This window comes from Nyctereutes procyonoides, unplaced genomic scaffold (assembly GCF_905146905.1).
Source record: "Nyctereutes procyonoides isolate TBG_1078 unplaced genomic scaffold, NYPRO_anot_genome, whole genome shotgun sequence".
NCBI lineage: Eukaryota > Metazoa > Chordata > Mammalia > Carnivora > Canidae > Nyctereutes > Nyctereutes procyonoides.
In genome coordinates, this window is record NW_026575122.1 from 15,884,437 (window position 1) to 15,908,982 (window position 24,546).

The window sequence follows — 24,546 nt, forward strand, 5'->3', positions numbered from 1 at the left end:
TCAGAAACATTAAGACCTGGAGATCCCCGGGTTGCCCAGCAGTTTAGCGCCTGCCTTTGGCCCAGGGCGCAATCCTGGAGTCCCGGGATCAAGTCCCAGGTCGGGCTCCCGGCATGGAGCCTGCTTCTCCCTCTGCCTGTGTCTCTGCCTCTCTCTCTGTCTATGTCTATTATAGATAGATAGATAGATAGATAGATAGATAGATAGATAGATCGATCTTAAAAAAAAAAGTAGACCTAATACTGCTATATACATAGTTAACGATTACTGAATGCATCAGTGAGTGAATCGCTATCATAGTTTCTTACAAGTTACATTTTTATAAAGGATTACTAGTGGAATCCTCACTTGACAAATAAAAAACAGAAATTAGTACTAGAAAATGATTATATTTCCTTGTTTATGATATATTGCCTATAGTCCTACAGAGCGTATAAAAATTAACGATCTGTTTCCTAGGAATTAAAAAAGTGACATAATGAACATATATCCTCTTATGAATTTGAGAGGTTTTCCTCCTTCATTTCACCTGGAACTTCAGAATACTGACTGTTGTGGGGGTTGAAATAGTCTTTCTATAACTTTGCTCCCTTCTCTCTCCTCATACATATTATATGATTTATTCATTCACCCAATTTAGGGATCTAACAGTAAAGAAGATAGATCAGGTCCTTGCTCTCATAGATCTTGTATTTTAGTGGAAGAGAAAGGCATAAATAAGTAAACAAGTAAAATAATTACAGATGGTGATAGCATCTGGCATTTAGAGATTTCTCATGATGAAGGAGTGATTGGTGATTGGGAAGTGAGCATCTGTGCTAGGTGTACAGGAAGGTCCATAGTAAGCAAGTACCTTGCAAAGGGTGCACACACACATCTTTCAAAAAGGGCATGCACATGTTTCTTATGTTTAGTTAGTCCCTGGTTTAACTGTCTTATGCTTGGATGCAACATATGGCTTTTACTTTGTTGTTTAGCCACCTAAGTTCAAAGAGACTGTCAACAATAATGCTCTTCCTGTGGCAAAAATAATAGCATCAAGCCATTTTCACAGGTGCTATGTTCCTTTTTTCCTTCTTTCTACTTCCCAGGATGAAATGGGGCCTAGAATCAAAGCAATAGGTTTTCTCTATACCTGTAAAAGATTAGCTTTAGTCATCAGGGATGATGCAAGCAGGAGAAAAAAAATGCAAGAAAACAGAGATGGAGCCAAAAAGGACAATTTCTGATTGTAATAGCTGGTTTCTGTTTCATATCACTGAGCAAGATGAGAGGGTTTTGCAGGGTTTTATAGGAACAGCTTACACAGTACTAAAGGATGACCTCACCCTCAATGCCCTTGCCAGGTGCTTAGACCCACTGTGAAAACATAAAGTTGATTTTCAGCATGAAACAAGCCAGAAGTAGGAATGACATTTTCAGGTGACAGTTGTGGTTCTACTGCCTATAATTAGCACCTCTTAACCCTCAAACTTGCCCATGCATTTTTCAGGCTGTTGAAGCTCAAATTCGAAGTTTTGGACAGACACCTTCTCAACTACTCATAGAGCCCCATCCTCCCAGAGGTTCTGCTATGCAAGTGGTAAGTGCCGCTTATACTCTTTTAATTTCTTGCGTCTCTCTCAGACCATGCTTAACATTCATAACCATGTTTTGTTGTACTTGAGATTCTCTGCCACATCTGAACCTGTTCTTTTTATGCAATGTTTGTCAGCCTGCTAACAACCAGTAAATATTATTGCATGCTGTTCTGGAGTCTTTAAAGGTAAACATTGTTCTGGTGCTCTAGGATCTCATCAGTTCATGTTTTGTGTTGCAGAATTAAAAGGTTTATAATTGTCACATATCCCCACTGCAGGATAATGACTCCAGACATAAGATGAATGAGTTTTCTATTTTTTTAAATATTTTTATTTATTTATTCATGAGAGACACAGGCAGAGGGAGAATCAGAATCCCTGAGGGGAGCCCAATGTGGGACTTGAACTCGGGACTCCAGGATCACGCCCTGGGCCGAAGGCAGGTGCTAAATCGCTGAGCCATGTAGGCATCCCGATAGATGAATTTTCTGATTTGATCCTATGAGTTTCTAGATTAGTTTTGCTATTGTGTTTGTTCTTTACATCCCAGTATATTTTTCTGTTTGGGAATTTTAAAACTAAAATGTAGGACATTGTTACTGAGAGTAAGGGACTGCAGAGAGAAGAAAAGGTGGTTTGGTATACCACACCACCCAAAGCTTAATACAGTGATTTATATTTCTCATGATTTTGAGGGTTAAATGGTCATTTCTTCTGCTTGTCTCGCTTGAAGTGCTGCGGGTAGGCTGAGTTAGACCTCTTTCCATGTAGTTTTTCATCATCAAGGAAGTTAGCTCAGGCCACTTTCAGAATAGGAACAATGTTCCAAGAGAACACTTCTTGAAGCTTGAGCTCTTGAACTCACACAGCATCATTTATACCACATTTTATTGGCCAAAACAAGTCAGAGGCCAGCCCAGGGTCAGGAATTGGAGATGTAGAATTTTGACCAATACTAGAAACGAGACAGCAGCAAAGAGAGCAAGAGATGTGGCCCTTTCACCTCTGACTCTGTTTCTTTTTTTCTTTCTCTTTCTATCTCACCATCATCTTTGTGTCTTCCTTTTCACCCTCTGTTATTTTCTTTTTCCTTCCAAACCTTTTTCTCCCTTCTTTCTCTAGTTATATGACTTGGCCGTCACAATAAAGTATGCTCATTTTAAAAATTATTTGCATCACATTTTCCCCTAAGTGTTTTTAAACAGGTGAGATCAGATTTAAGTGAACATAAAGGGTAACTAGTGAGCAGATTACACAAAAAGCAAACATTTAACAAGAACAGTGGAAGATAATGCCATAAAAAATAGCAAGAATGATTTATGTTTGTGGTTTAGAAATCATTTTAGTAATAGCTTATCAGTGAGACTCAGGCTATTATGATGTTGGCTAATGGAAACGCCTCCACTGCTCCACTGACTTTCTGCCTGGGTCATTGCACAGACTTGGTCTCTGTGTCAGAGGGGAACCCCTCCTGCCAAGCCTCTCTCCTTGGCAAAAGAGTTCATTGAGGCAGATCAGCTTTCTAGGATATGAAGGCCACGCTTATATGAGGATGGGGTACAGTCTTTCCCATTATCTTTATCCTCTGAATTGAATCCCTGAACTCCTTTCCAGACGTGTGCAAATTGTGTTTTCACATTACACATATGTGGGTGGGAAAGAAAGGCGTGTTGGAAGGAAACCAGAGTTGTCAGCAAGGGTACACTTAATCTGTGACAACTGAATGAAACTGGGCTAGCAGTTTCCTCCTTCTACCTCAGATGTGGCTCCCTGAGGCACCCAGAATTAGATGAAGGTTTGTTTCTCTGATCCCTGTTTTACCAGTCGTCGTCCTCATATGCCACTGTTGCCATCACCATAGACTAGCCCAGTACACTGCAATGTGCTGCTTATTTCTGGTGCTTCTTATTCCATACTTAATAGCCCAGGATGTGATGCAACTCCCAACAGTTTCCACTGCTTGCCTGCCTCGGGAGCACTAGTCAAAGATGGAGTATGTAGAAACAGACTGGAGGGACAGCTTGTTATAAAAATGCAGTGGACAGTTCCAGATATGATGTCTGTGGCTTTCTCTGGAAGTGGCCTGTCCTTGCCATGTGGCCTAGAGTTGGCCCACTAGAGTCACTATGTAAACAAGACATTCTTCCTACACATTAGAGATGTTTCTGTGGTTTTTTTAAGGACATAAACATTGGAATTATTCAATTTCAGCCTAATCGTATTTACAGTAGGAGCTGTTAAGCTCAAAAATAAGTATCAACTTCCTTTCAGTGAGACTTTATGATGTATGTTATACTCTTTCTCAGAGTTTATAAATTGACTTTAGTAAATATTTTTTTTTAACTATAAGGGAAGAATAAGGTTTGGTACTCTGAAATGATGTTCATTTCCTTTTCCCAGGACTTTTTCAAAACTAGCTTGTAGGGTATTGTGTTTGTTGTTGCTCACTATTTCTCATTTTTGCCCAGTTCCACAGAGTTCCTTAAAAATTGTATAAAAGGTTCTTTATATAACAAAATTTACTAATTGATATAGAGGTTTTGAAAATCAAAGGCCCAAATGTTTATTGTTTTTACTACCATTCAGATGAGTCCCCCCCATCAACCATCAGTGCACCGTACCCCACCACACACACATACACACACACACGAATATAACAGAAATTAAAGCCACCTCGTGCTGCGTTAAGTGCATGAGCCATAATATACACCAGGTGTAGTAATTAGCAGGCACACGAAGGCTGCCTATTTGTCTGGTTTTGCTGCTGTTGCTGTATCCCCCTGTGTTTTCACACCATCAGATAGTTGGATTTAATTGAGGCCACATCAGATGAGGCATTACTGACACCTTTAATTGAATGAGCATCCAGGGAGGATTAACTCATAATATTGATTGGCTTTTAGCCACTTGCTCAGAAGGGTGTCTGGGTAGCTTATTAGTTGCCTTTATTTACACCTTTATGCAAAGAGTGCAAATAGGAATTCTTAGTGCAATATGTTTTTCTAAGTACTCTTAATAACTTTTTTAAAAGGACTGATAATAAAAATGCAAATGTATTTAATTTTTTATTAGCAGTTCTGAATAAATACGTGTTAAATATATGTGCCTAACACATTTACATATACCTGGTGTTTTGAAATATGGCAGTAGGAAAGCAGCCAGAAGCACTTCATCAAAGTGTTTCAATTGTGAATGATACTAATCAGCTATTAGAAAATAGACATGTAGAAGAGGATTGCTGGAAATGCACAGTGCAATTACTGGGTGATAGCATACTACCCCGACATATAAATAAAGCCAGTAAATCACAGCAGTGTTATATATGTCTTGGATTATGACATACGAGTTGTAGGAATGTTCTAAATCTTTAGTAGTCTTCAAGATTTATTTTGTTGCTAGTTATTAGAACAGACAGTGTTTTTTTGTTTAACATTTTCAATTACTTGCTGCTTTTCAAAGGCAAAATCAAAAGTCTTGCACTTTAGTTTTTTTAATCAAAAGAGCAGAGGGACATCTAGGTATTTCTCTTTATCCTTAGCTATAGCAGAAATTGTTAAGAGCAAGCACCATTTGCATTATAATAGGGCAGTGTTTATGACTTGGTACACTATATAAATATATTGTTTTTACAAGTACATTTAATTATGCATTGCTTTGAAACACCTTTATAATTAAGTTTGTATATTATGTTTGTAAGTTATTTCTCTACTATAATACATGCTGTGTAACTATTGTTTATAAATGTTTGTTTTAATTATCTCTTTATTTAGTTGTCGAAATCTTCGTGCTAACTCAACACAACTTTTGATGATCTTTGAAGTTACCTTGCCTTGCTTTTATACCTATTGCCTATCCTCATTCTTTTTTTTTTGTACTTGACACATTATAGCAACTGAAATGGTTTAATGCAATACCCAATACTTTGCCTATTTAGAATCTAAATCAAATCATTTCTGTAGTCCTTCATGAGAGTAGGGTGGGAAAGGGAGCTAATAAAATCTATGGATTTTTTTAAATGTTTCTGTTAATGTTATTTTACTTCAATCACTAAAACGTTCAACTAATGACGTACATAAAAAACAAGCCAATCCTAATTGCCATTTCTATAACCTTTCTGCTCACCACACTCTCAGTTGCAACTTGTGTTAACATGGTCTTTCCTCTTCTTTTCCTGCACCCTCTCTCTTTCTTGTCTTTCTTTGTCTTTTCCTTCTTGTATATTTGGGTCTTGTCATGCCCACTCAACAGTATCTCCTCCTGCAGAGTCCATTGATGTTCACAGACCAAGCCCAGCAGGATGTTATCATGGTCCTAAAGTTTCCCTCCAACTCCCCTGTCACTCATGTGGCAGCTAACACCCAGCCTGGTTTGGCGACTCCTGCTGTGATCACAGTCACTGCTAACAGGCTCTTTGCAGTGAACAAGTGGCACAACCTTCCTGGTAAGTAAAGAAATATTATAATACATAGTAACTGCTGAACACCATTGAAAGCACTGTAACTTTAATAGCCACTTAAATATAGCTCAACATTTAAGGTTTTCAATTTTCAAGCATTCGTCTGAATCAAAATATTTAATAGTTTGAAAGGCTTGAAGAAGTCCCTTCTGAGGCATATAATACAAATATTAAAACATAAACTCTGGCATCTGGTGGTTTGTCTTTATTCCTTGTAGACAAATATTATTTCTCTATCTTAATATAATGATATTCTATATTGTGTCCATAAGTAGTATGTATTTATTTATTAGATCTTTTTTCCACTTATTCATATACTCAGCATTTTTGATTGTCTACTTATATGCCTTTTTGTACATGACATCATAGTATTTGTCATGGATGATAGAAAAAAGAACAATTAAATTATGTGCCCAAAATACTACGAACCCATAAGTACATTTCTATTTTTCCATTAAGTGTTGAATAGTTAGAGTAACTAACAGCAAGCTACTGAAATAACCATTAGAATAATAAACCAAAGTTTGAGGAGACTTGAGAGTTCATCTAATCCAGCCCCACGGTTTACCACAAAGATACTGAGTCCCCTTGTTCAGTATCACATATGGCCAGTCAGTGGCAGAGCCAGGTTTGAACCCCAGTTTTCTGACTCAAATTTTATGATCACCCGCTATGATTTATTGCCCCTCATTAGAACAGGAATGTTGGGATCTGGATCTAGCATTGTTCTTTTTTGGCCACTAGTTAGAAATCCTATTTGTAAGAAGGAAAATCTTTTAAAGTCCTGAAGATTATAGGCTTTTTTCCAAGCCATTGTTTTAGGTAGGACATTTTAAAAGATAGATTTTAATAGTCTGTTAACTTGTCATTAAATCTGTAAAATGTACGTAAAGTGCTGCTCATTATAATACCCGAACTGGTTGCAAAAAACAAAAATATAAATTCTTGAACAGGGCCTCATGCCAATTAAATGCAAAAACTCTTAGAATGGAACAGAATTGAATTGACATTCAAGCAAAACTTGGTACACTGACTTTGCTCAATAACGTACCCATCATGAAGAATCTGTGATTGGTATCAGAATTTACTAACTATGGCTGTTTTCCTGGCTGTTAGAAAGGAGATGAATGCCAGTATTTGATTAGAGAATAGATTTCAAAAAAAGTGGAGAAGGTAGAAATTGAGGCAGGTATATCTTGTCTCTATTATTAGGTCCTTCTATTCCTTTTTCTTCAAGTGAACTTATAGTGATAAGTGTGTATGCAGATGACATATTTTGGGACTAAAGATTATCATTTAACAAATGTGATTTTTGGATTCTCTAATACCACTGGTTAGAGGAAAAACACGCTGGTGGTATATTCTATCAAATACACTAAAGGATTTACCTAGTATGCATTTACTCTTAGAGCTGGGCAAAAGCACCAGTGTGTGTGGCATCAGGGCCAGCACCAATGATGCCTGTCCCGGTGGCTGCTAGTGGCAGCTCTGAGAACTTCTCAGTTTAAACAGAGTGACTGGCTATGTGAGGGAAAACAAATCTTTTCACCTGCTGGAAAGTCCTGGCTACTCTGCCACTGTCTTTAGTTTAGCCGAGCTAAGGGCAAACTCAGCAGGCCCTGAGCTGGCTCAACCCAAGGGCTACAAGGTCTCCAGCTGATACTCAAGTTTTAGGTACGCTCCAGAAGTACTGCTGATGAGTTCTGGGCCTCCCATCTTGAGCAAGCCTATTTCTCTGACTGGAAAGCCTGCTTCCCTTAGTACTTGGTTGTCAGGTATTCTTTTCCTTACTTCAGAAGTAAGGACTATCTATAGAGAACCTATAGTAAAGTGGTTTGGGGGCAGCATCCCTCTGCTGGAGTGCCACTTACTCTACACCCAGCCCTTCCCAGCCCAAGCTCACCATTCTGTAAGCTACACGCTTGGAGGACTGCATATGTTTTGCCAATTCTTTGCCTGTTATTCTGCCCAGTGAGCCTTCTTTGGGTCTGTACTACGGAGGATGAAACCTCCACCCAAAATGCCTAAGATTTGTCATTGCTGATCTGTCAGGGGGGAAGGCAAGCAGCTTGAGTGATAGAATACAGACAGGCTCTTGAAGCAACCCACTCGAAATACCCAGAGGCCCTAGCTAATCAATGGGCTGCTTACAATGAGGCATAGTTCCCAAAGAAGGGAAGAGTCCCTCTCTGCCTCCCTCCTTGAAAAGCAGCCCCCACCCACTACCTCCTCCTGGCAGGCTGGTTCTCCTCTGCCGTGCTGCCAACCGCTTCTCTGCAGTGTATTCAAGAAACTTCTCCTTTGTTCTGCCTCAGGTGGGGGCCCCAGACGATGGAGAGACACCCATTTTGGATGCCACATATACCTTGTGTCACCCCATTTAGACACCATATGTACCTTGCGTTTTGGTCTCACCCTCTGGCTTTACAGTATGAAGCAGCACTTCCTCACCAGATAAATACCTATGGGAATACCCAGTAGTTACCCTTCTACAATGTGATCTTCAATTCTGAGCTTATACCTACACCTGAAAATATTAAGCATCCATTTTATTAAATCTGTGTCTCATTTCAAGTATGTTTATATAAATCTGATCTTTCGTCCTATCTTGTTCTACTTTTTCCTTGCCTTGATATGCCTCGATTTAAAACAAATGTCAGGAACAAAAATGTCAGAAATCCCTAACAGCTTTTCTTCAACGAATATTAAATTCGTGTTATACTACTTTTTTTTTTAATTTAGATTCTAGTTCTTTTCTAAGAATCTATGATTTCCATAGTTTGTTCATTAGACAGCTAGCTACTGTCATTTCTTTCAGCAAGGTCTGAGTCCTGATTTTTTTTTAAATCATCTTTATTTTTCCTTCTCCCTCAAAGGACCTTACAGGACCTGCGAACAAAATAAAAGAATAGCAGCTAATGTTTATAGAACATTTTCTAGGTTCTAGATACTGTTTTAATCACTTCACATGTATTAGCTCTCTGATCCCCTCAATAATGCTAGGATGTAGGTTCTGTCTTTAGGTTGAACCATATGAAATAGCTTCTTTATAGGTCAAAATGTCAGGTATTATTAATTTCATATTGTTCAGTCTAACCCATTTTACAAATCAGAAAACTGAACCGCAGAGGCTACATAACTTGCCCAAGGTCATAGGGCAGTCAGTGGGAGCACCAGAATTTGAGGCATGACCACAGATATTACCCTCCTCAATTTCACTGACAGTGTATCTTCCATGTTTCTATGATCCCAGATTCTCAGAGAAGTAGAGAAACTCTGTCAAGGTATTAATAGTGATCAGCACTGGTATTACTGGAAGTTAATGGCACTGGTGGGTAAAATCAGAGGCTATGGTGCATTTTCCCTGAATATTCCCAATATGTGTCCTGTGATTTCTTTGCTGACAGAGCCAGTGATCAGCAGACAATGCCTTCAATAAAAAAGACTGAGTTATACAGCTTCTTTTCTCCTGCCACTTTAATTTCTTATACATACTCAACTGTAATTTTTAGTGCTAATATTGTACTTGCACTAGTATTTTATTAATGATCTTTAAAACCACCTTGAAAAGTTGATATTTGCTAACAGGGGACATGATGACATAATAAATTTTAAAATAATCTAATGAAACTCATTGGAACATACCCCATTTTTCTTTTCAGCTCTTCAAGGACAGTCAGAAAGATTTCCTAAAATATGACGTCATTCAGCAGAGTTCTAATACCAACTAAGCAGTAGTTTAGATGTTGATAAGTCTATAAAAGGCAGATACTGACCAGAGTGAATGGATGAGTCATTCGGGGGAAATAATTTGGAAAAGGGCCCAGAATTTAACTATCAGAGTTACAAAGCTGAGAAGATCATCTATTCCAAAGCCTTCATTTTCAGGTTTATGCTTACCCAAGTCTGCATAAGTAGCCAGCAGAGGCTCCTGCTCCCTAGCACACTTCCTCTTTACCTAAATCCTTCTACCTTTCATAGGGAAACAACCCACAAAATCTCTTTTCAATTACAAAATAACTATGCAGGAATCTTTAGAACCATTTTGAGAATTGAACAAACTATTCTTAGTATGGATTGATTTTTGTTATTCATTTGCTTCTCAGAATATTTTTAAATTGAAACCATGGAAATATTAAATATTAATAAAACTTTTCTTAAAAACCTCAATCCAATCTTGAAGAAAATATTTCAGCCAAATGCATTTAACTAAAACATTTATCTGCGGATAGCTTTCTTTATTTTTTATTCAAACTTTCAATTGATTGGTTTTAAGTGATGGATGAAACATTAAATGTTCCCTGACTTAGAGCTTTCCTTTTCTCCATCATAAATTGACGTTTTTGTGGATCCTTTGTGCTGTAGCATTCAAAACTGCCTTTTTAAGAAGTAACAAAAAAACAGTATTTGCTACAGTCAGCAGATGGTTGTCACATTTTGTTTTCAGCGCGCTTTACCACTTAATTTTGTTTTGTTGCAGCATCAGAGGTTGCCAGTCAAGCATCTGCTATAGCTTATGGCCTAGGACTGGAGCCACTGCTGATGGCACATGTTCAGAACAGCACTAATCTAAAATAAATGTTTCATAAGCTAGCCATAAAAGCACCTGGATTTTTTTCTTTAAATTTCACCAAAGTATATGAGAGATTTGGAGGTTGGAAACAATTCTACGTAAGACTTGACTTTAGCATTGTTATATAGTTTAGTATATGAAAAATAATGCTTTTTTTTTTAAATCTTTTGTGAATTCCAGCTCATCAAGGTGCAGTACAAGACCAGCCATACCAGCTGCCAGTGGAAATCGATCCTCTCATAGGTCTGTCACTTCTTTCTCTCTTTGCGATTCATTAAGCTCTGTATGGTGGCCCTGAAGTGTAGATTACAGTTGTTTTTCACTTGCTGGTTGCTGGGAATGGAATTTTCCTGATAAACCATTTGCATGCAAATTGGAATGCAATGAGCTGTGGCTATGCTGGTATTTCATCAACTCCCCCTCGTTGGTTTGCCTAATTTGAACAGGCCTAGGACGCGTGTCACTGAAAATTAATATGGATGCTGTAATAATGTGTGATTGAGAATGCGCATGAAGTACTGTCAGGATAATATTGGATCTTTTCATCACTCAGACTTGTTGATGAGCAGGAGCGAGGCACGTTATGATGAATTGGTGCACCGGTAATGTGATGGAGCTCCTTTGCTAGGGAAATTTTCATAATAACAGTGGGGTTCTTAGCAGCACTGTGTTGTGAAAAATAAAACTGCAGTGCCAGGGTTTCATCATTAAAGGAGATCAATCCTTTCTTCCTGGACCCTCTGTTCAGTCTGAGGGGATTAATGTGCAATTGCAGAGCAGTTTCGAAGTTGAAATATATTGCCCAGCCAATGGCAGTGTTAAGATATTTGTATTCATTTTCCTATGGTCCTACAGCCCAATAAATTGCCATTGGAGGTTAAATTTGTTTAAGGGGGAAAAAAGGGAAAAGGGAGGAGACCAGGAAGAGCCTTTGGGATGAAATGAGCATCTGTAGCAGATGACTTCGAATATTTAATTCCTTCTGTGCTTTTTGAGTCAGTTAGTTGAAATCTCTAGTTTAGCATTTTTCATTCTTGTGGGTGGGGATTTCAAATACGGCTTCACCAAGAATGTTACTGATATTAACATATTAACATTTCTTGTTATAAAAGATGTTATTCAGCAACTTTTAGAATAAAAACTTAATTGCCTAGTTGTACAGGTATGCTGCCAATGGGCAGCATTGTAATTTTGTGTAGCTGGTAATTTTGTTAAATTTTGTTAAATTTCCCTGCACTTAAAATTTTTAAATTTTTAAATAAAGCAAATGAATAAGCTGATTTATTATTTTAAAATCCAAGGTGTTCCCTAAGTGTAGGTCACCTTTTTTGTCTTTAAAACCATTTTTTCAGTAGCACTAAATGGCTACCATTTGCAAATGAACTATCAAGATGAACTGAAATAACTTTAAGCTCAAAACTGATTCACTTATTAGTCTCCCACATTTAAGAAATCTAAGAAAGAATTACCCACAGCAAGGATAAATACTACTATGATTCCTAAATCATCTTTTGCTTTCAGTACATATGATTTGCCATATATTAAAAAAATAAGGGATCCCTGGGTGGCGCAGCGGTTTAGCGCCTGCCTTTGGCCCAGGGCGCGATCCTGGAGACCTGGGATCGAATCCCACGTCGGGCTCCCGGTGCATGGAGCCTGCTTCTCCCTCTGCCTATGTCTCTGCCTCTCTCTCTCTCTCTCTCTCTCTCTCTCTCTCTCTGTGACTATCATAAATAAATTAAAAAAAAAAAGCAAGGAAAAAAAAGTGTTCACTTGGGTAAAGTTTTAAAAGTCAGGAAAATAAAGTCGATTTGATAAGTCATTTCAAAGCATTACTTATGAAGTATAAATCACTGTTTTCCTTAAAACTTGACAATGAATATCCTATAGTCAAGTCTAATTAAATGATTTCAACAACTGTCACCCTTTAGACCAGGCGTGGGTAAACATTTTGGTAAAGAGCCAGATCGTAAATATTTTAGGCTTTGTAGACCATAAGGTCTCAGACACAACTACTTAATTCTGTTATAGCACAAAAGCAGCCATAAACAATATATAAACAAATGAGTATTTCTGTATTCCAATAAAACTTTATATACAAAACCAGGCACAGGCCATAGTTTTCTTCCCTACTCTACATAATTGGTCACCAGACTATTTGCTCTTGTATCTCCTAAAATATTGTTTAAAATCATGTACATTCTCTTGTATTTTTAATGTAGCCTCTGAAAGTTTTTATCACAAGTTTATATAGTTGCAAAGGTTATTGTTTCTTGCATAGCGTATAAAATCTAAATATATACAATGGATTTTAAATATCAAAGTGAATTGATAGTCACCATTTTCTGTTTTTAAAAAATGCATAAAAAAAGCTTTTAACAGTTGACAACTTTATATTCCTTTTCCATCTTAAATTTATATTTTTATCATATTTCTATACAATTTTAACTTCTCAAAATTGATTACCTTATTATACTTTTCAGCAGTAAAAATATATGAAAAATTAAACATAGGTATGTAAATTCAAATGTTAAAATTTCCTATGATCATAAGACTCAGTTTTTCTAAAAACTAATCTGCACTGAGTTATCATTACAAATACTATTAATATACACTTATTAAAATCATAAATTTTAATAAACATTATTAAACATAAAAACAAATAACTTATTGGAAATACACCTTTAATGAAATGGATAGGGCTTCCTCCTCCTCCCCTTTGCTCAAGTATTTATGAATGAATGTTATTTGCTGCTGAATGAGACAAGATTTGTCAATGATTCTATCCTTTTCTTTTTTCAGTAGGTGGAATCTGTAAGGAAAGTTACATAAGAAAATAATAGATGTGAAAGGAAAGAATTTTGTTTTAACAACATCACTCAAATCTTTTAACTCTTTCTGAGTTATGTGACAATTTATATAGTAATCTATTATTAAGAATTATTTTCATGGTCTATCATTAAATGATCATTTTAGCAATCTATCATTGAAATTTATTTTTAATGATCTATCAATTGACATCATGATTAGATCCTCCTTCCATTTTATTGAAAGCAGTGAATTGGAAACCACCTGCCCTGCAGAATGATTTGATACCTTGGCATTCTCAGCCTCACATCAGTATTTTGAATTGTCCCTTTCTTTGTATCTCAAGAGATTTTTATACCCTGAGATAAAGTATTATAGTAAGATTCTAGATAGGAAAGAAATATGCAAAAAAAAAAAAAAGAAATATGCCTTTATTTTATTTAGTGGAAGAAGAGCATGCAAAAAGGGATATAAGAAAGGAAAACTCATAGGAGAGTTCTCAGGCACATCTATTTCAGAGAAGAGAACATAAAAGTTGAGGAACTAGAAATTGATTCCCTTAAAACCATCTGTGCCTGTTTATCCCTTGGGAAATCTTATATCACCCTCCTGCCACGGGTATGCATGCCCCAGTTTGAAGACTGCTTATCTAGACAAATATACCTAATTTTCATTAAATAAAAATACCTTCAGTACTGAATCTCAGGAGACATTGAGATAAAGGCAGTTGTGAGATAGGTTATATAGATTGCATGGATGGATGGATGGATGGATGGATGGATTGGGGTGGGAAGGTTGCAATATTAAATTACAGGTAAGCACTTACTTAGAAAATCATTCATCTGAATGCTGAAAGGGCATCAGCCTTTACCCATGGTGGGTACATTGTGGTCACTCAATTCAAAATTATGCATGTACCCAGAGCTGTGAAGTGAGATCCTCTTAAGAGACCATGCCCTCCAAAAAACAAAAACAAAGAAAAAGCCAAAGACCAGTGAAAGTTTGTATCATAAAAGCTAAAGTCCTATAAATGGTAACAAAAATAAACATTTTTACAGTTTTCATGTGGAATGAAGTATTGTAGTAACCAGTACAGAAAGTACTACATACCTTGTCTTTCTTTAAATTGCTAGATTTCTTGGAATAAAAGAGCTAAGTTGTACCACACAGCTTCACTGCGGTAGACACTAATGTCTCTCTCTGATGCACTATGATACCCATAAAAGCTTTTTTTCATTTGCCAGCAGCTTCTCTTTGTGTGGGAAGGAGGTAGCAGAGGAGTGATCCCCAAATAGAATTCTACCCTTTTTACTACTGCTATCACTTTCTAGTTCATTAATCCTCCAAAAGTATATGAAGCCTATTATCAAAGTTATCGAATAATCTTACATGGTTAAGTCGTGTAGACAGAGGCTAGCAGAAGCTTGCACTGTGTCTACGCATACATTTGCTATGTCATGTTTGCCATAAGGAAAGAAAAGTTTATTTCTGTCTCCAGTAGTTCCAGTACAGCACTGGGAAGTATTTTGAACACTTTTTTTCTTCTGCATTACTTTCTGAGCCTTCTCTTAGATTGGCCATACTTAGTTGTTATGTACAATGAATATTTTTCTATTTTTTATTTTTATCAAGAATGCATTTTATAAAGGTTGAGATTTTTCTTTCCCCAAAAAAAACCTGAAGACAATAATACAATGAATGTAATGATCAGATGCAGAAATTTACTTCATTCGTTTTGATTTCTGGTACAATCAAGTTCCTTTGTTATTATAAGAACCACTATTTGTATCAGAAAGTTGGTGGTGAAATAACTCAGGCCACTAGAAACAAAGCTTTCTCTTTGGTTGGCCTCATGGTTCCAAAAAAGGCATCTCAGTGAAAATTCCTTTTCTGATAATGACATACTTGATAGTGTATTTCTAAAGGATTATTACTCTTCCTATGTGCTTGATGTCTCTGTGTCTGACCTTGTGCCTTGTGACAAACCCCGTATCAGGTGCTCTGTAGCACTTTGAAAACACACTGCCAGACTGTCTTGTTTTATTGCTTACATAAGGAGTAAGAAAGTGGCAGTGTGCTGTGCTTTGACTTTTTCAATTACAAGTATCTTTAATAAATAGTCATTCTATCCTTTCCTTACATGCAAGTGCAGCTGTAAACAGGGAAAATGGGAGTTCACATCTAGTCAAATTAAAGAGCTGTTAAAGCCAAAGTACTCCAAGATACTACGATATTTCAAATATATAACATTTAAATTCTAATATCTCTTTCTTGTGACAAAAAGTTAAAGGTAATAGATTGTCACAACATGAATCCATTCTCATGACAATGGATGTAATGAGATTGTCAGAAACACAAAGCTAACTGTGGTGCAATCTGGAGACTGTAATCTAGTTTGGTCCTGCCCAAGAGCTGCAAAGCGTGTTCTGAGAATTGTATACTATTTTGAAATTGTAGTATGTTATTATTTTTCCCTCTAGGCAGAATTTCTTACTGAGATGTTGAATTTAGCTACCCCCCATTCTTCCAACAACCGGGTATCTTTTCCTGTTTGGTTTTTCACATATTATTATGTTTAAAATTTAAAATTAAAGATCAAATATTCTTATCCTGGGACGTGTTGCCTCTCCTCCCTCATTCCCCACCCTCAGTGTTACAAACTATAGGATTTTTGTATGTGTGGGGTTTATTAGCATTTTTGTTTCTTCCTCTCTTCTCACAGCCAGCAATACAGGAATGCACAGGAGGCAAATCACTGACCTTTTAGACCAAAGTATTCAAGTCCATTCCCAGTGCTTTGTCATCACTTCAGACAACCGCTATATTCTCATCTGTGGCTTCTGGGATAAGAGTTTTCGAGTCTACTCTACAGATACAGGTAACATATTTTCTTCATCAATGAACTAAAGTTAACTAAAAGTAGCACCAAGAGGCTTAGAATGCTCTTTCATCTTCCTTCTAGAAATTACAGAGTTGTAAAATGCATAATATGTGGAAGAGACACTTTTCCCCTTTTAAGTAAATATCTATTCCATAGTCTACTATTAAGTTAACTTCAGCATGTTTTTAAGAGGCAGTCTTTTATAGTAGGTTTGTCTCCCATGACTCATGCTTACAGAATGAATGATTCATTTGAAATCATATCCAGGTATGTAAATACCATATGCACATGTATATGCACAATCATATAGCAGATGCACATACATATAGATGTATTTTCCCACTTTTTTTCCCTTAATAGAAATTCTCATTAAATGTATTTCTTAGTAGCAGATACCTTGCCTCCTCCCAACTCTACATAGAATCTTGCTGAAAGCTGCACCATCATGAAGGAAAGTAGCTGACTACTGATTTTATGTGTGACAGAAGCTCTTGTTAGAATATAAAAGTTTAAGTCCATTTATTCATTTGCATGTATCTCCCTAAGGGACAAACCAAGCTCAACTCACTATTATTATAGAAGAAGCAATCTAGTAAAATGTTTATAAATTTTTGTATATAGGACATTGAGAAAAATTGAAAAATTTAATGAAGTCTCCAAAGTATTTTAGAAACTAGGCAGCTCAGGTGGTTCAGTGGTTTAGCGCCGCTTTCAGCCCCAGGGACTGATCCTGGAGACCCAGGATCAAGTCCCACGTCGGGCTCCCTGCATGGAGCCTGCTTCTCCCGCTGCCGCCTATGTCTCTGCCTCTCTCTCTCTCTCTCTCTTTCTCTCTCTCTCTGTCTCGTGAATAAATTTTTTAAAAAAATCTTAAAAAAAATAAAGTATTTTAGAAACTGTTAGAGGAGGAAATCAACTTATAGTGCATGTGTAGTTGCATGAAAGAATCAAAATTAGATATTAATATATCAGAACTTAGTAATACTGTGGAAGTAGATAATTCAACTAAACCAAGGATCTACAAATATCTTGCTTAAATGTGGCAGGAATAGGAAATTCTTTTTAATCGAAATATCTAGTTAATTAAATGTTTTATAGTAAATCATTTTTCAGTCTTATTTAATAATATTTATAGAATATAAGTCCATGTTTCTGCCTTAGTAAGTATAATATATTGAAAAATTAATTGTTGATTATTCAAGGACATTGTCCTTACACATTTTGATGATAGTACTGTATAGCCATGAGAAAATAGGGAAAAGAGGTTGAATATGTACTGTTCATATAATAAACCCTAGAAGTTGTTTTTGCCATGATCTTGTGTTTTGGTTTTTTTTTGTTTTTGTTTTTGTTTCTTTGTTTGTTTTATGGAACTGATGATCTAGTTTTCTTATAATTTGCATCCTACTTTCTGTAGGTCCAGAAAGAAAATATCATTATTCAAGTCTTTCTCATTTATTAGGTGCTTACCACTTGTTAAGGTCTATGAGGTTGATTACTAAAGACTAAAACTCCTAGAATTCTTAAAAAATGCCATGGAGATTGATGTGTTTCTAAAATTATTTATTATAATAATGAACTTTTCTGACTTAATAATTAAATTTTAATTTTAACCTCTTCTTTCATTATCATGGTAATGATAACCTTAGAATTATTTGACAAAATTATGCTCCCTTTTTAAACATTCAGATTAAAATTGTTATATTCTTTCACAGAATTTTCTTAAACATGCATTTAGATTGCTTATTGTTTTTTACACATTTAAAACCTTATTTTATTATTTACATACAAAAAAATTAATTTGGGGGGTTAAAGTTCTATAAGTTTGGTCAGTTTATAGAATTATAGAACCACCACAATGAAAATGCAGAGCAGTTCCATCACACCAAAAATTCCCTGCACTGCCCCATTACAGTCAGCTTTTACCCCCACCTGAGCCTTACACAACTGAACTATTCTTTTTTTTTTTTTGAACTATTCTTCATCTCTGTAATTTTGCATCTTCTACAATGATATGTAAGTGGAAGTGTATGTAATGTCAATCTTCAGCTTTGGCATTTGAGGATTTTTGAGCTTGCTGACATTCCATGTCATTTTTAAAAAGCACTGAATATTAATATTTGTAGAGCTGACCTCACTGTTATCTAATACTAACAATTAAAATTACTGTTACATTCACACAGAGTTCTTTCATATACACAATATTGTTTCAGCCTCGTAGCAGTCCTGTTAGATAGAACAGGTATATTTAGCCCCATTTTTCAGATGATAAAAGTGAGGTTTAGAAAGGTTAGTGCCTTGCTGAAATTTGTATAGTAGATAATAGTGATTTTAAACTGGGTATTCGAGCCAGCTCTTCTGACTTCAAATATAACATTCTGTGATTCTACTATATTGTCTTATTGGTGTACCTATCAATATTGGTTTTGAAAAATAATTTACAACACTGAGTTCCTGGTATGTCTTCCATGTTACATTAGACTAGATGAAATTCCTTCCCCTCTTTCCAAAAACCTTCCACTTTACTGTTTTTTAAAATATGAGAGTGTGTGTATGTAAAACATTTTTATAAGTACTAGCCTTATTTTAAACTTCAGTGGGACTTATTTAGCTTATACAATAAAAATATTTACACTTGCCAAAAAAGTTATGAAGAAATCCTGAAATGATAGTCCTAGTATCTTAATATCTTATATACAAACTCTGATGCTAGTTTTATTTAAAATAATTTCAATTACGGTAAATATGTGTTTGTGTTTTTTGACAATAGGGATATTAAATATTTTCTCCTTTAAGTTTGCCAGAGAAGCAAGGGGGAAATTGTGTGATCAATAATATATAATAGCAAAGCTATCGCAAGTGTTGAATTCAATTATATTTTAGCACATAAGCCAAAAAAAAATCCTTCTCTTATTAGATTCAGGGTGGGGTGGGGGGCGGGGAGAGAAACATGGTTGTAACGGAAAATTCTTTAAACATAAATCATGTTTTCGGGACACAACTAGAACAGCAGAGGCAACAATAAAACCTTCCCTCGGTGGTGGGAATTATTTTCAGGCCACATTTTAGATTCAGTGGTGTAGAGTCCTGAGCTTGAATTTTTTTTATTTGTAGCACAGCTGTCAAATAAAACATTAACTAGAAAATTTGTTCTGTCAAAAAGGGGATATTCTAGTGCTTGTGGTAATATTTGATATTAGTGTGTGGAGAGGTGGACTGGTATTAAAGGAAACAAAAAATAAAGGTTGAGAAACACTTATGAGATTATCAGAAAATAATTTACCAAAAGGAGCAGCAGGTATTTATATTCTGTGATTTATTTAGGAGGAGTGAACCTCAACCTCATAGCAATAACAAATATTGCGGAGGAAGGCTGCCAGAACAGGAAAAAGTAAACTTAAAAAAATAATGTTTTCCAGAGTTGAGTCCAAAGTATAAATTGTAGAAAATAAAGTTAATTTGTATTAAAATATGAAACGCTTTAGATGTAAATATGTAAATGTCACTCCCTTATTTCGATCTTCCTGATGCCCAACCTAAATTCATTCTACATTATTCTCACTGATTCTATCTTGTTTTCTTTCTTTTATACTACTTATCACTGTTCATAATTACATGTGTTTGTGTCTGTTTAATGTCTGTCTGCCCCAGTAGACACTAAATACTCTGAGGGCAGGGATCATGTCTATTTACATGTCTCTTGAACAGCAATGCACATGTCAAAGGGCCTAGTACCTGGCACTTAGTAGGTGTGCAGTAATGTTGAATAGAAAATAACTGTGATAACTTTGGGGGCAAAAATTAAAGCACTAGGAAATTGTAATGGAAAAAGAAACCACAGTAACTGAATATACATTTTCCTAACACTGATATGATAGATACAGAGGGATGACTTAACCGAGAATTAACAAGTACGAATCTTGGAACATGCTGCCACTCTAGTTAATTCATCCCACTTTTATAGCTAAATCTTTCCACTTTGTCCTCACATGAGTTGGAAACAGGGTAAGTCACCAAGCAAATAGCTGTTCTTCTGCAAGCCTTCTGGAAGCACATGGGTTTCCTGCGTACCAGGTGCCTCCTGTACCTACTTAAAATTGTACTCACTCCCCTTCTTACTCCTACAACCCACTGAGGTGATAGGTATCAAATCTTAGGCTTATTTAGCCTAACCTCAATAACCTATTTAAATCATGCCTGGAGTTTACAGGCTCTCTGCACTTAGGTATAGGCTGAGACAGAAATAACTATACACACTCTGTTATCAAAAACATAATCAACATGATATATGGTGTCTTCAGTTATTTTCAGTAGTTAAAACTCACTGATTTAACCTTCAGTTTTCTAATCAGTAATAAGAGTGCATTCAGCTTCCTAACTTTGTCCTACCCCTTGTGCCTTTACTCTAACCCCACCCATTTTACCACTAAACCTCTCCACTTTGTTCTTCAGGTAAATTGGAAATGATGTGGAAATGATTACATCTTTTCCTATTTAATTTGTGCTTTCTTGGGGCACCTGGGTGGCTCAGTGGTTGAGCATCTGCCTTTGGCTCAGGTTGTGATCCCGGGGTCTTGGGATCAAGTCCCACATCAGACTTCCAGCAAGGAGCCTGCTTCTTCCTCTGCCTGTGTCTCTCATGAATAGATAAATAAAATCTTTAAAAAAAAATAATTTGCACTTTCTCTTTTCCATTGTTTTCATTCTAAGAAGCCTTGAATTCTTATGATAGTATCAATTCTAAAAATTAGCTAATTTTTTTAATGAAATGTTTTGATGTCAAATTAAAAGGTTGAAGAAATTCAGAAACACACATTTTTAACTTTTAGCAGTTAAAACACCTGTCTTACTAAAGTCCTTATTCACAGGAGAAAAAATGCACTTTATTAGTTGTGCAATTTGAGACTGAAATTAATGTGAATTTAAAGTTACTAGTAGTAGGGGCAGCCCTGGTGGCTTAGTGGTTTGACACCACCTTTGGCCTGGGTTATGATCCTGGAGACCGGGATCGAGTCCCGCGTCGGGCTCCCTTCATGGAGCCTGCTTCTCCCTCTGCCTGTGTCTCTGTATCTCTCATGAATAAATAAATAAAATCTTAAAAAAAAAAAGTTACTAGTAGTAGGTTCTCTGCAAGTGGAAACAGTATATTTGACCTTTTATCTGAATTAAGTATATTTCTGCATTTTATTTTTTAATTTGCAGCTTTTGTAATAAGCTTCAGACTTCCTAAAATCAAGAATTAAAAAAAATTAACAGAAGTATTTTTTAGTTATATTTATGATTATCTTAAAGAGTTAAATACACTTAGATGCTAATACTTAGGTGAGACCTTAAACTTTGTTTTAATTTTTTCAGAGATTTTATTTATTCATGAGAGACACAGAGAGAGGGGCAGAGACATAGGAAAAGGGAGGAGAAGCAGGCTCCATGCAGGGAGCCCAATGTGGGACTGGATCCTGGGACTCCAGGATCATGCCCTGAGCCAAAGGCAGACATTCAACCGCTGAGCCACCCAGGCGTCTCATGAGACCTTAAACTTTTGACTAGATTATGATGTTTTCCAAATTAAACACAAACTTTTTAGGCATATTAATCTTTTTTCAGTTTAGTGGTCTTCTTGAATATTTGAATTCTATTTATATGACCCCACTGGAACACTTCTTCAAAAATAAAAAGAAACTCGTGCTATTAGAGGTAGACATTCTGTGACATTCATCTGTAATTCTGTAGACATTTCAAAGGAAAATATTAGCTAGAAACCATAGGGATGGAGTGGAAGGGCTGCTTTAGCTATTTCATTCTTTAGACAAGTTTGTATGAATCATAAACACCATATCTGATTTTTAAACAAAGATTTTCAAAAGTGGGGGCTTTACTTTTTTTTTCCGGCACTGTTATGTGAACAATTCATCCTGTGTCCGAAGCCCTCCCGAGATGTATGGTAAGTGTACTGGATTCTTCCCTTTGGCGGTCATTAATGTTAGATAAACTGCCATTATCTTAACTCCATCATCACCCCCCAAAGATTTTTTATCATTCAGACAATCAAGACAAAGAAAGAATGACCCAGCTCTAATTGTAATCTCAATATATTAGTCCTTTTACCAAAACTTAGTTCATGTAAATCTGATTTGAAAAGAACAGAAACTCTCCAAAGTGACTTTTATCATCCTTGTATAGATCACGTTAAAAAAAAGAGAAACACATTATATCTTTATTAATTCAGAGACAAGTTTGTGTAATAGTAAAGGCTGAATTGTAAAGCAAGGCACTTAAGTTTTATTTTGCTTTGAATCATACAGAGTAACTTACGAAATTGCTGAAATTATTCCAAATAAGAGTTCTGCTGGGCCTGCTTTAATCAGTAAACATGATTCATTTGGAATTCATAGTAGCCATGTATAATGATATGGTATCATGGTCCTAAGTTTGTTGAAATAGTTTCAACATTATGTTTTTCAAAAATGTTATTATCACTGTTCAATTGATTTTTTGTCATTGTTAATATTCGATTAAAACTTTTAGGTTAGACCAGATCAAATTTGATTGTAAAATCTGAATCATCAGAATTGAGTTAATATGACTTCATTATTTTATAAGTTAAATGGTCAGTGGAATTTCTTTAATTATTTTATAGCAGTTTTAAATAAAATTGTTTTGTATTTCAGGAAAATTAATTCAAGTGGTATTTGGCCATTGGGATGTGGTCACTTGCCTCACTCGTTCTGAGTCCTATATTGGGGGAAATTGCTACATTCTCTCAGGATCACGTGATGCAACCCTTTTGCTCTGGTACTGGAATGGAAAAAGCAGTGGCATTGGAGATAACCCAGGCAGTAAGTACAACTTATTTTATAAGTAAACTGTTACAAGTGATATATAATAACATTTTGCAGTGAAGTTATGTTTTCTTATCATGGTAAAAGTGAAATTGAATCATTAAGTCGTTTTAATTTCCTAGTTATAATTTAAGAAAGGTCTAGATAGCCTCTCAATTATTAACATTTTGTGAGGACTGATAATTCAAGTCCAAGTTGAAAATCTCATTTTTCATGGTACAGGTTATTCTTATGACCTGAAAATGCTAGTTCCTCATTGGAAATGGCTTTCACCAAATAAAGAGAGGTGTTTCATTCACGAACATGATATAACATAAAAGAGCAATCACATATTATCTTGTTTTTTGAATACATATTGTAAGAGAGCAAAAAAACAATTATAATTTTGTGGAAACAAACCAGTCTTTATAAAGAATATGCTTTCATTTACATATTAAAAGATAAAACAGGTCATAAAAGGCCAATATGGAATATTCAAATTGGCTCTTGGTTTTTCAGATGGGAAATGAAAATGTTCACCAACAGCCTTAAACATCTTTATGAAACTATGCTGAAGGCTGTAAAACAAAAAATGTGTAACCATTTAAAATTGTAATTCACAGAAGGCAAAAAAGGAAGCAGCTACCATTAAAACCAATCGCACACAGCTGCAGAAAAGAAATGGCTTTAGAAAAACACATTAAGAAGTAGGAAAAAACAATTAAAGGGACCACCTGAAAAATGAGAATTTAATTAAAATGATTATGACAACAGTGAAGAGTTCCTGCAAGAATAGCTTTAGCTTTTTACTTCATAAGGTAGAGCTTTTTAACTGCTCTTAAATATTTACAGTTTCTTAATTTAAAGCAAGTTGCACTGTATTTGGTTAAGGAAGCACCATTTGTCCCTGATTGCTTTACCTGAATACCGTAGCACTCTGTCATTTAGCTCCAAATTATGAAACGGTTGGCATATGCTTCAGTCCCTCACATTTTGGATTGACTTCTTAAAGCTGTGCTTATTAAATGTGTAATATTGGATTGAAAGTGAAACCTTTTAAAAAATAGTCAAAAACCAGTGTAGAAGTTGTTTATGGGAAATATTTTATAAAATATTTTCTAAAAGCTGTTTATGCTTTTTTGTTTTGTGTGATAGGTAAGCACAATTTTTATTAAATCCTCTAAGGTATATTTCTTATGTCACTCCAATCAGAGATGATTCCCTATACAAATAGGATACAAAAAATAACTTTAAGGCTGTGATGCTTTGGGTTATACAGTCTTTGTGCTCAAGTCAAACTTCAGTGTATGCGTTTAAATGAGAGGATAATGTGTCCATGTGTGTCTTTCACATATTTACATAGACATCTGTATTTTATATATAATTATGATAAAATTTTTAAACGTAAAAAAAAAAACCTTGGGGAATTG

General features: G+C 35.6%; 1 protein-coding gene across 7 annotated transcripts in view; it reads left to right on the forward strand.

Moving 5' to 3' along the window:
• The window catches only part of LRBA (LPS responsive beige-like anchor protein), a 732,259-nt gene that overhangs the window by 680,865 nt on the left and 26,848 nt on the right, over positions 1-24,546 (forward strand). For 5 of the 7 annotated variants that reach the window (XM_055336397.1, XM_055336402.1, XM_055336398.1 and 2 more), the window contains exons 49-53: positions 1,493-1,582; positions 5,829-6,021; positions 10,790-10,852; positions 16,140-16,295; positions 22,967-23,134. In XM_055336397.1, the coding sequence (XP_055192372.1) occupies positions 1,493-1,582; positions 5,829-6,021; positions 10,790-10,852; positions 16,140-16,295; positions 22,967-23,134 (670 nt within the window). The remainder of the gene's footprint in view (positions 1-1,492; positions 1,583-5,828; positions 6,022-10,789; positions 10,853-16,139; positions 16,296-22,966; positions 23,135-24,546) is intronic. The other 2 variants (XM_055336401.1, XM_055336403.1) reach the window with 1 other exon arrangement.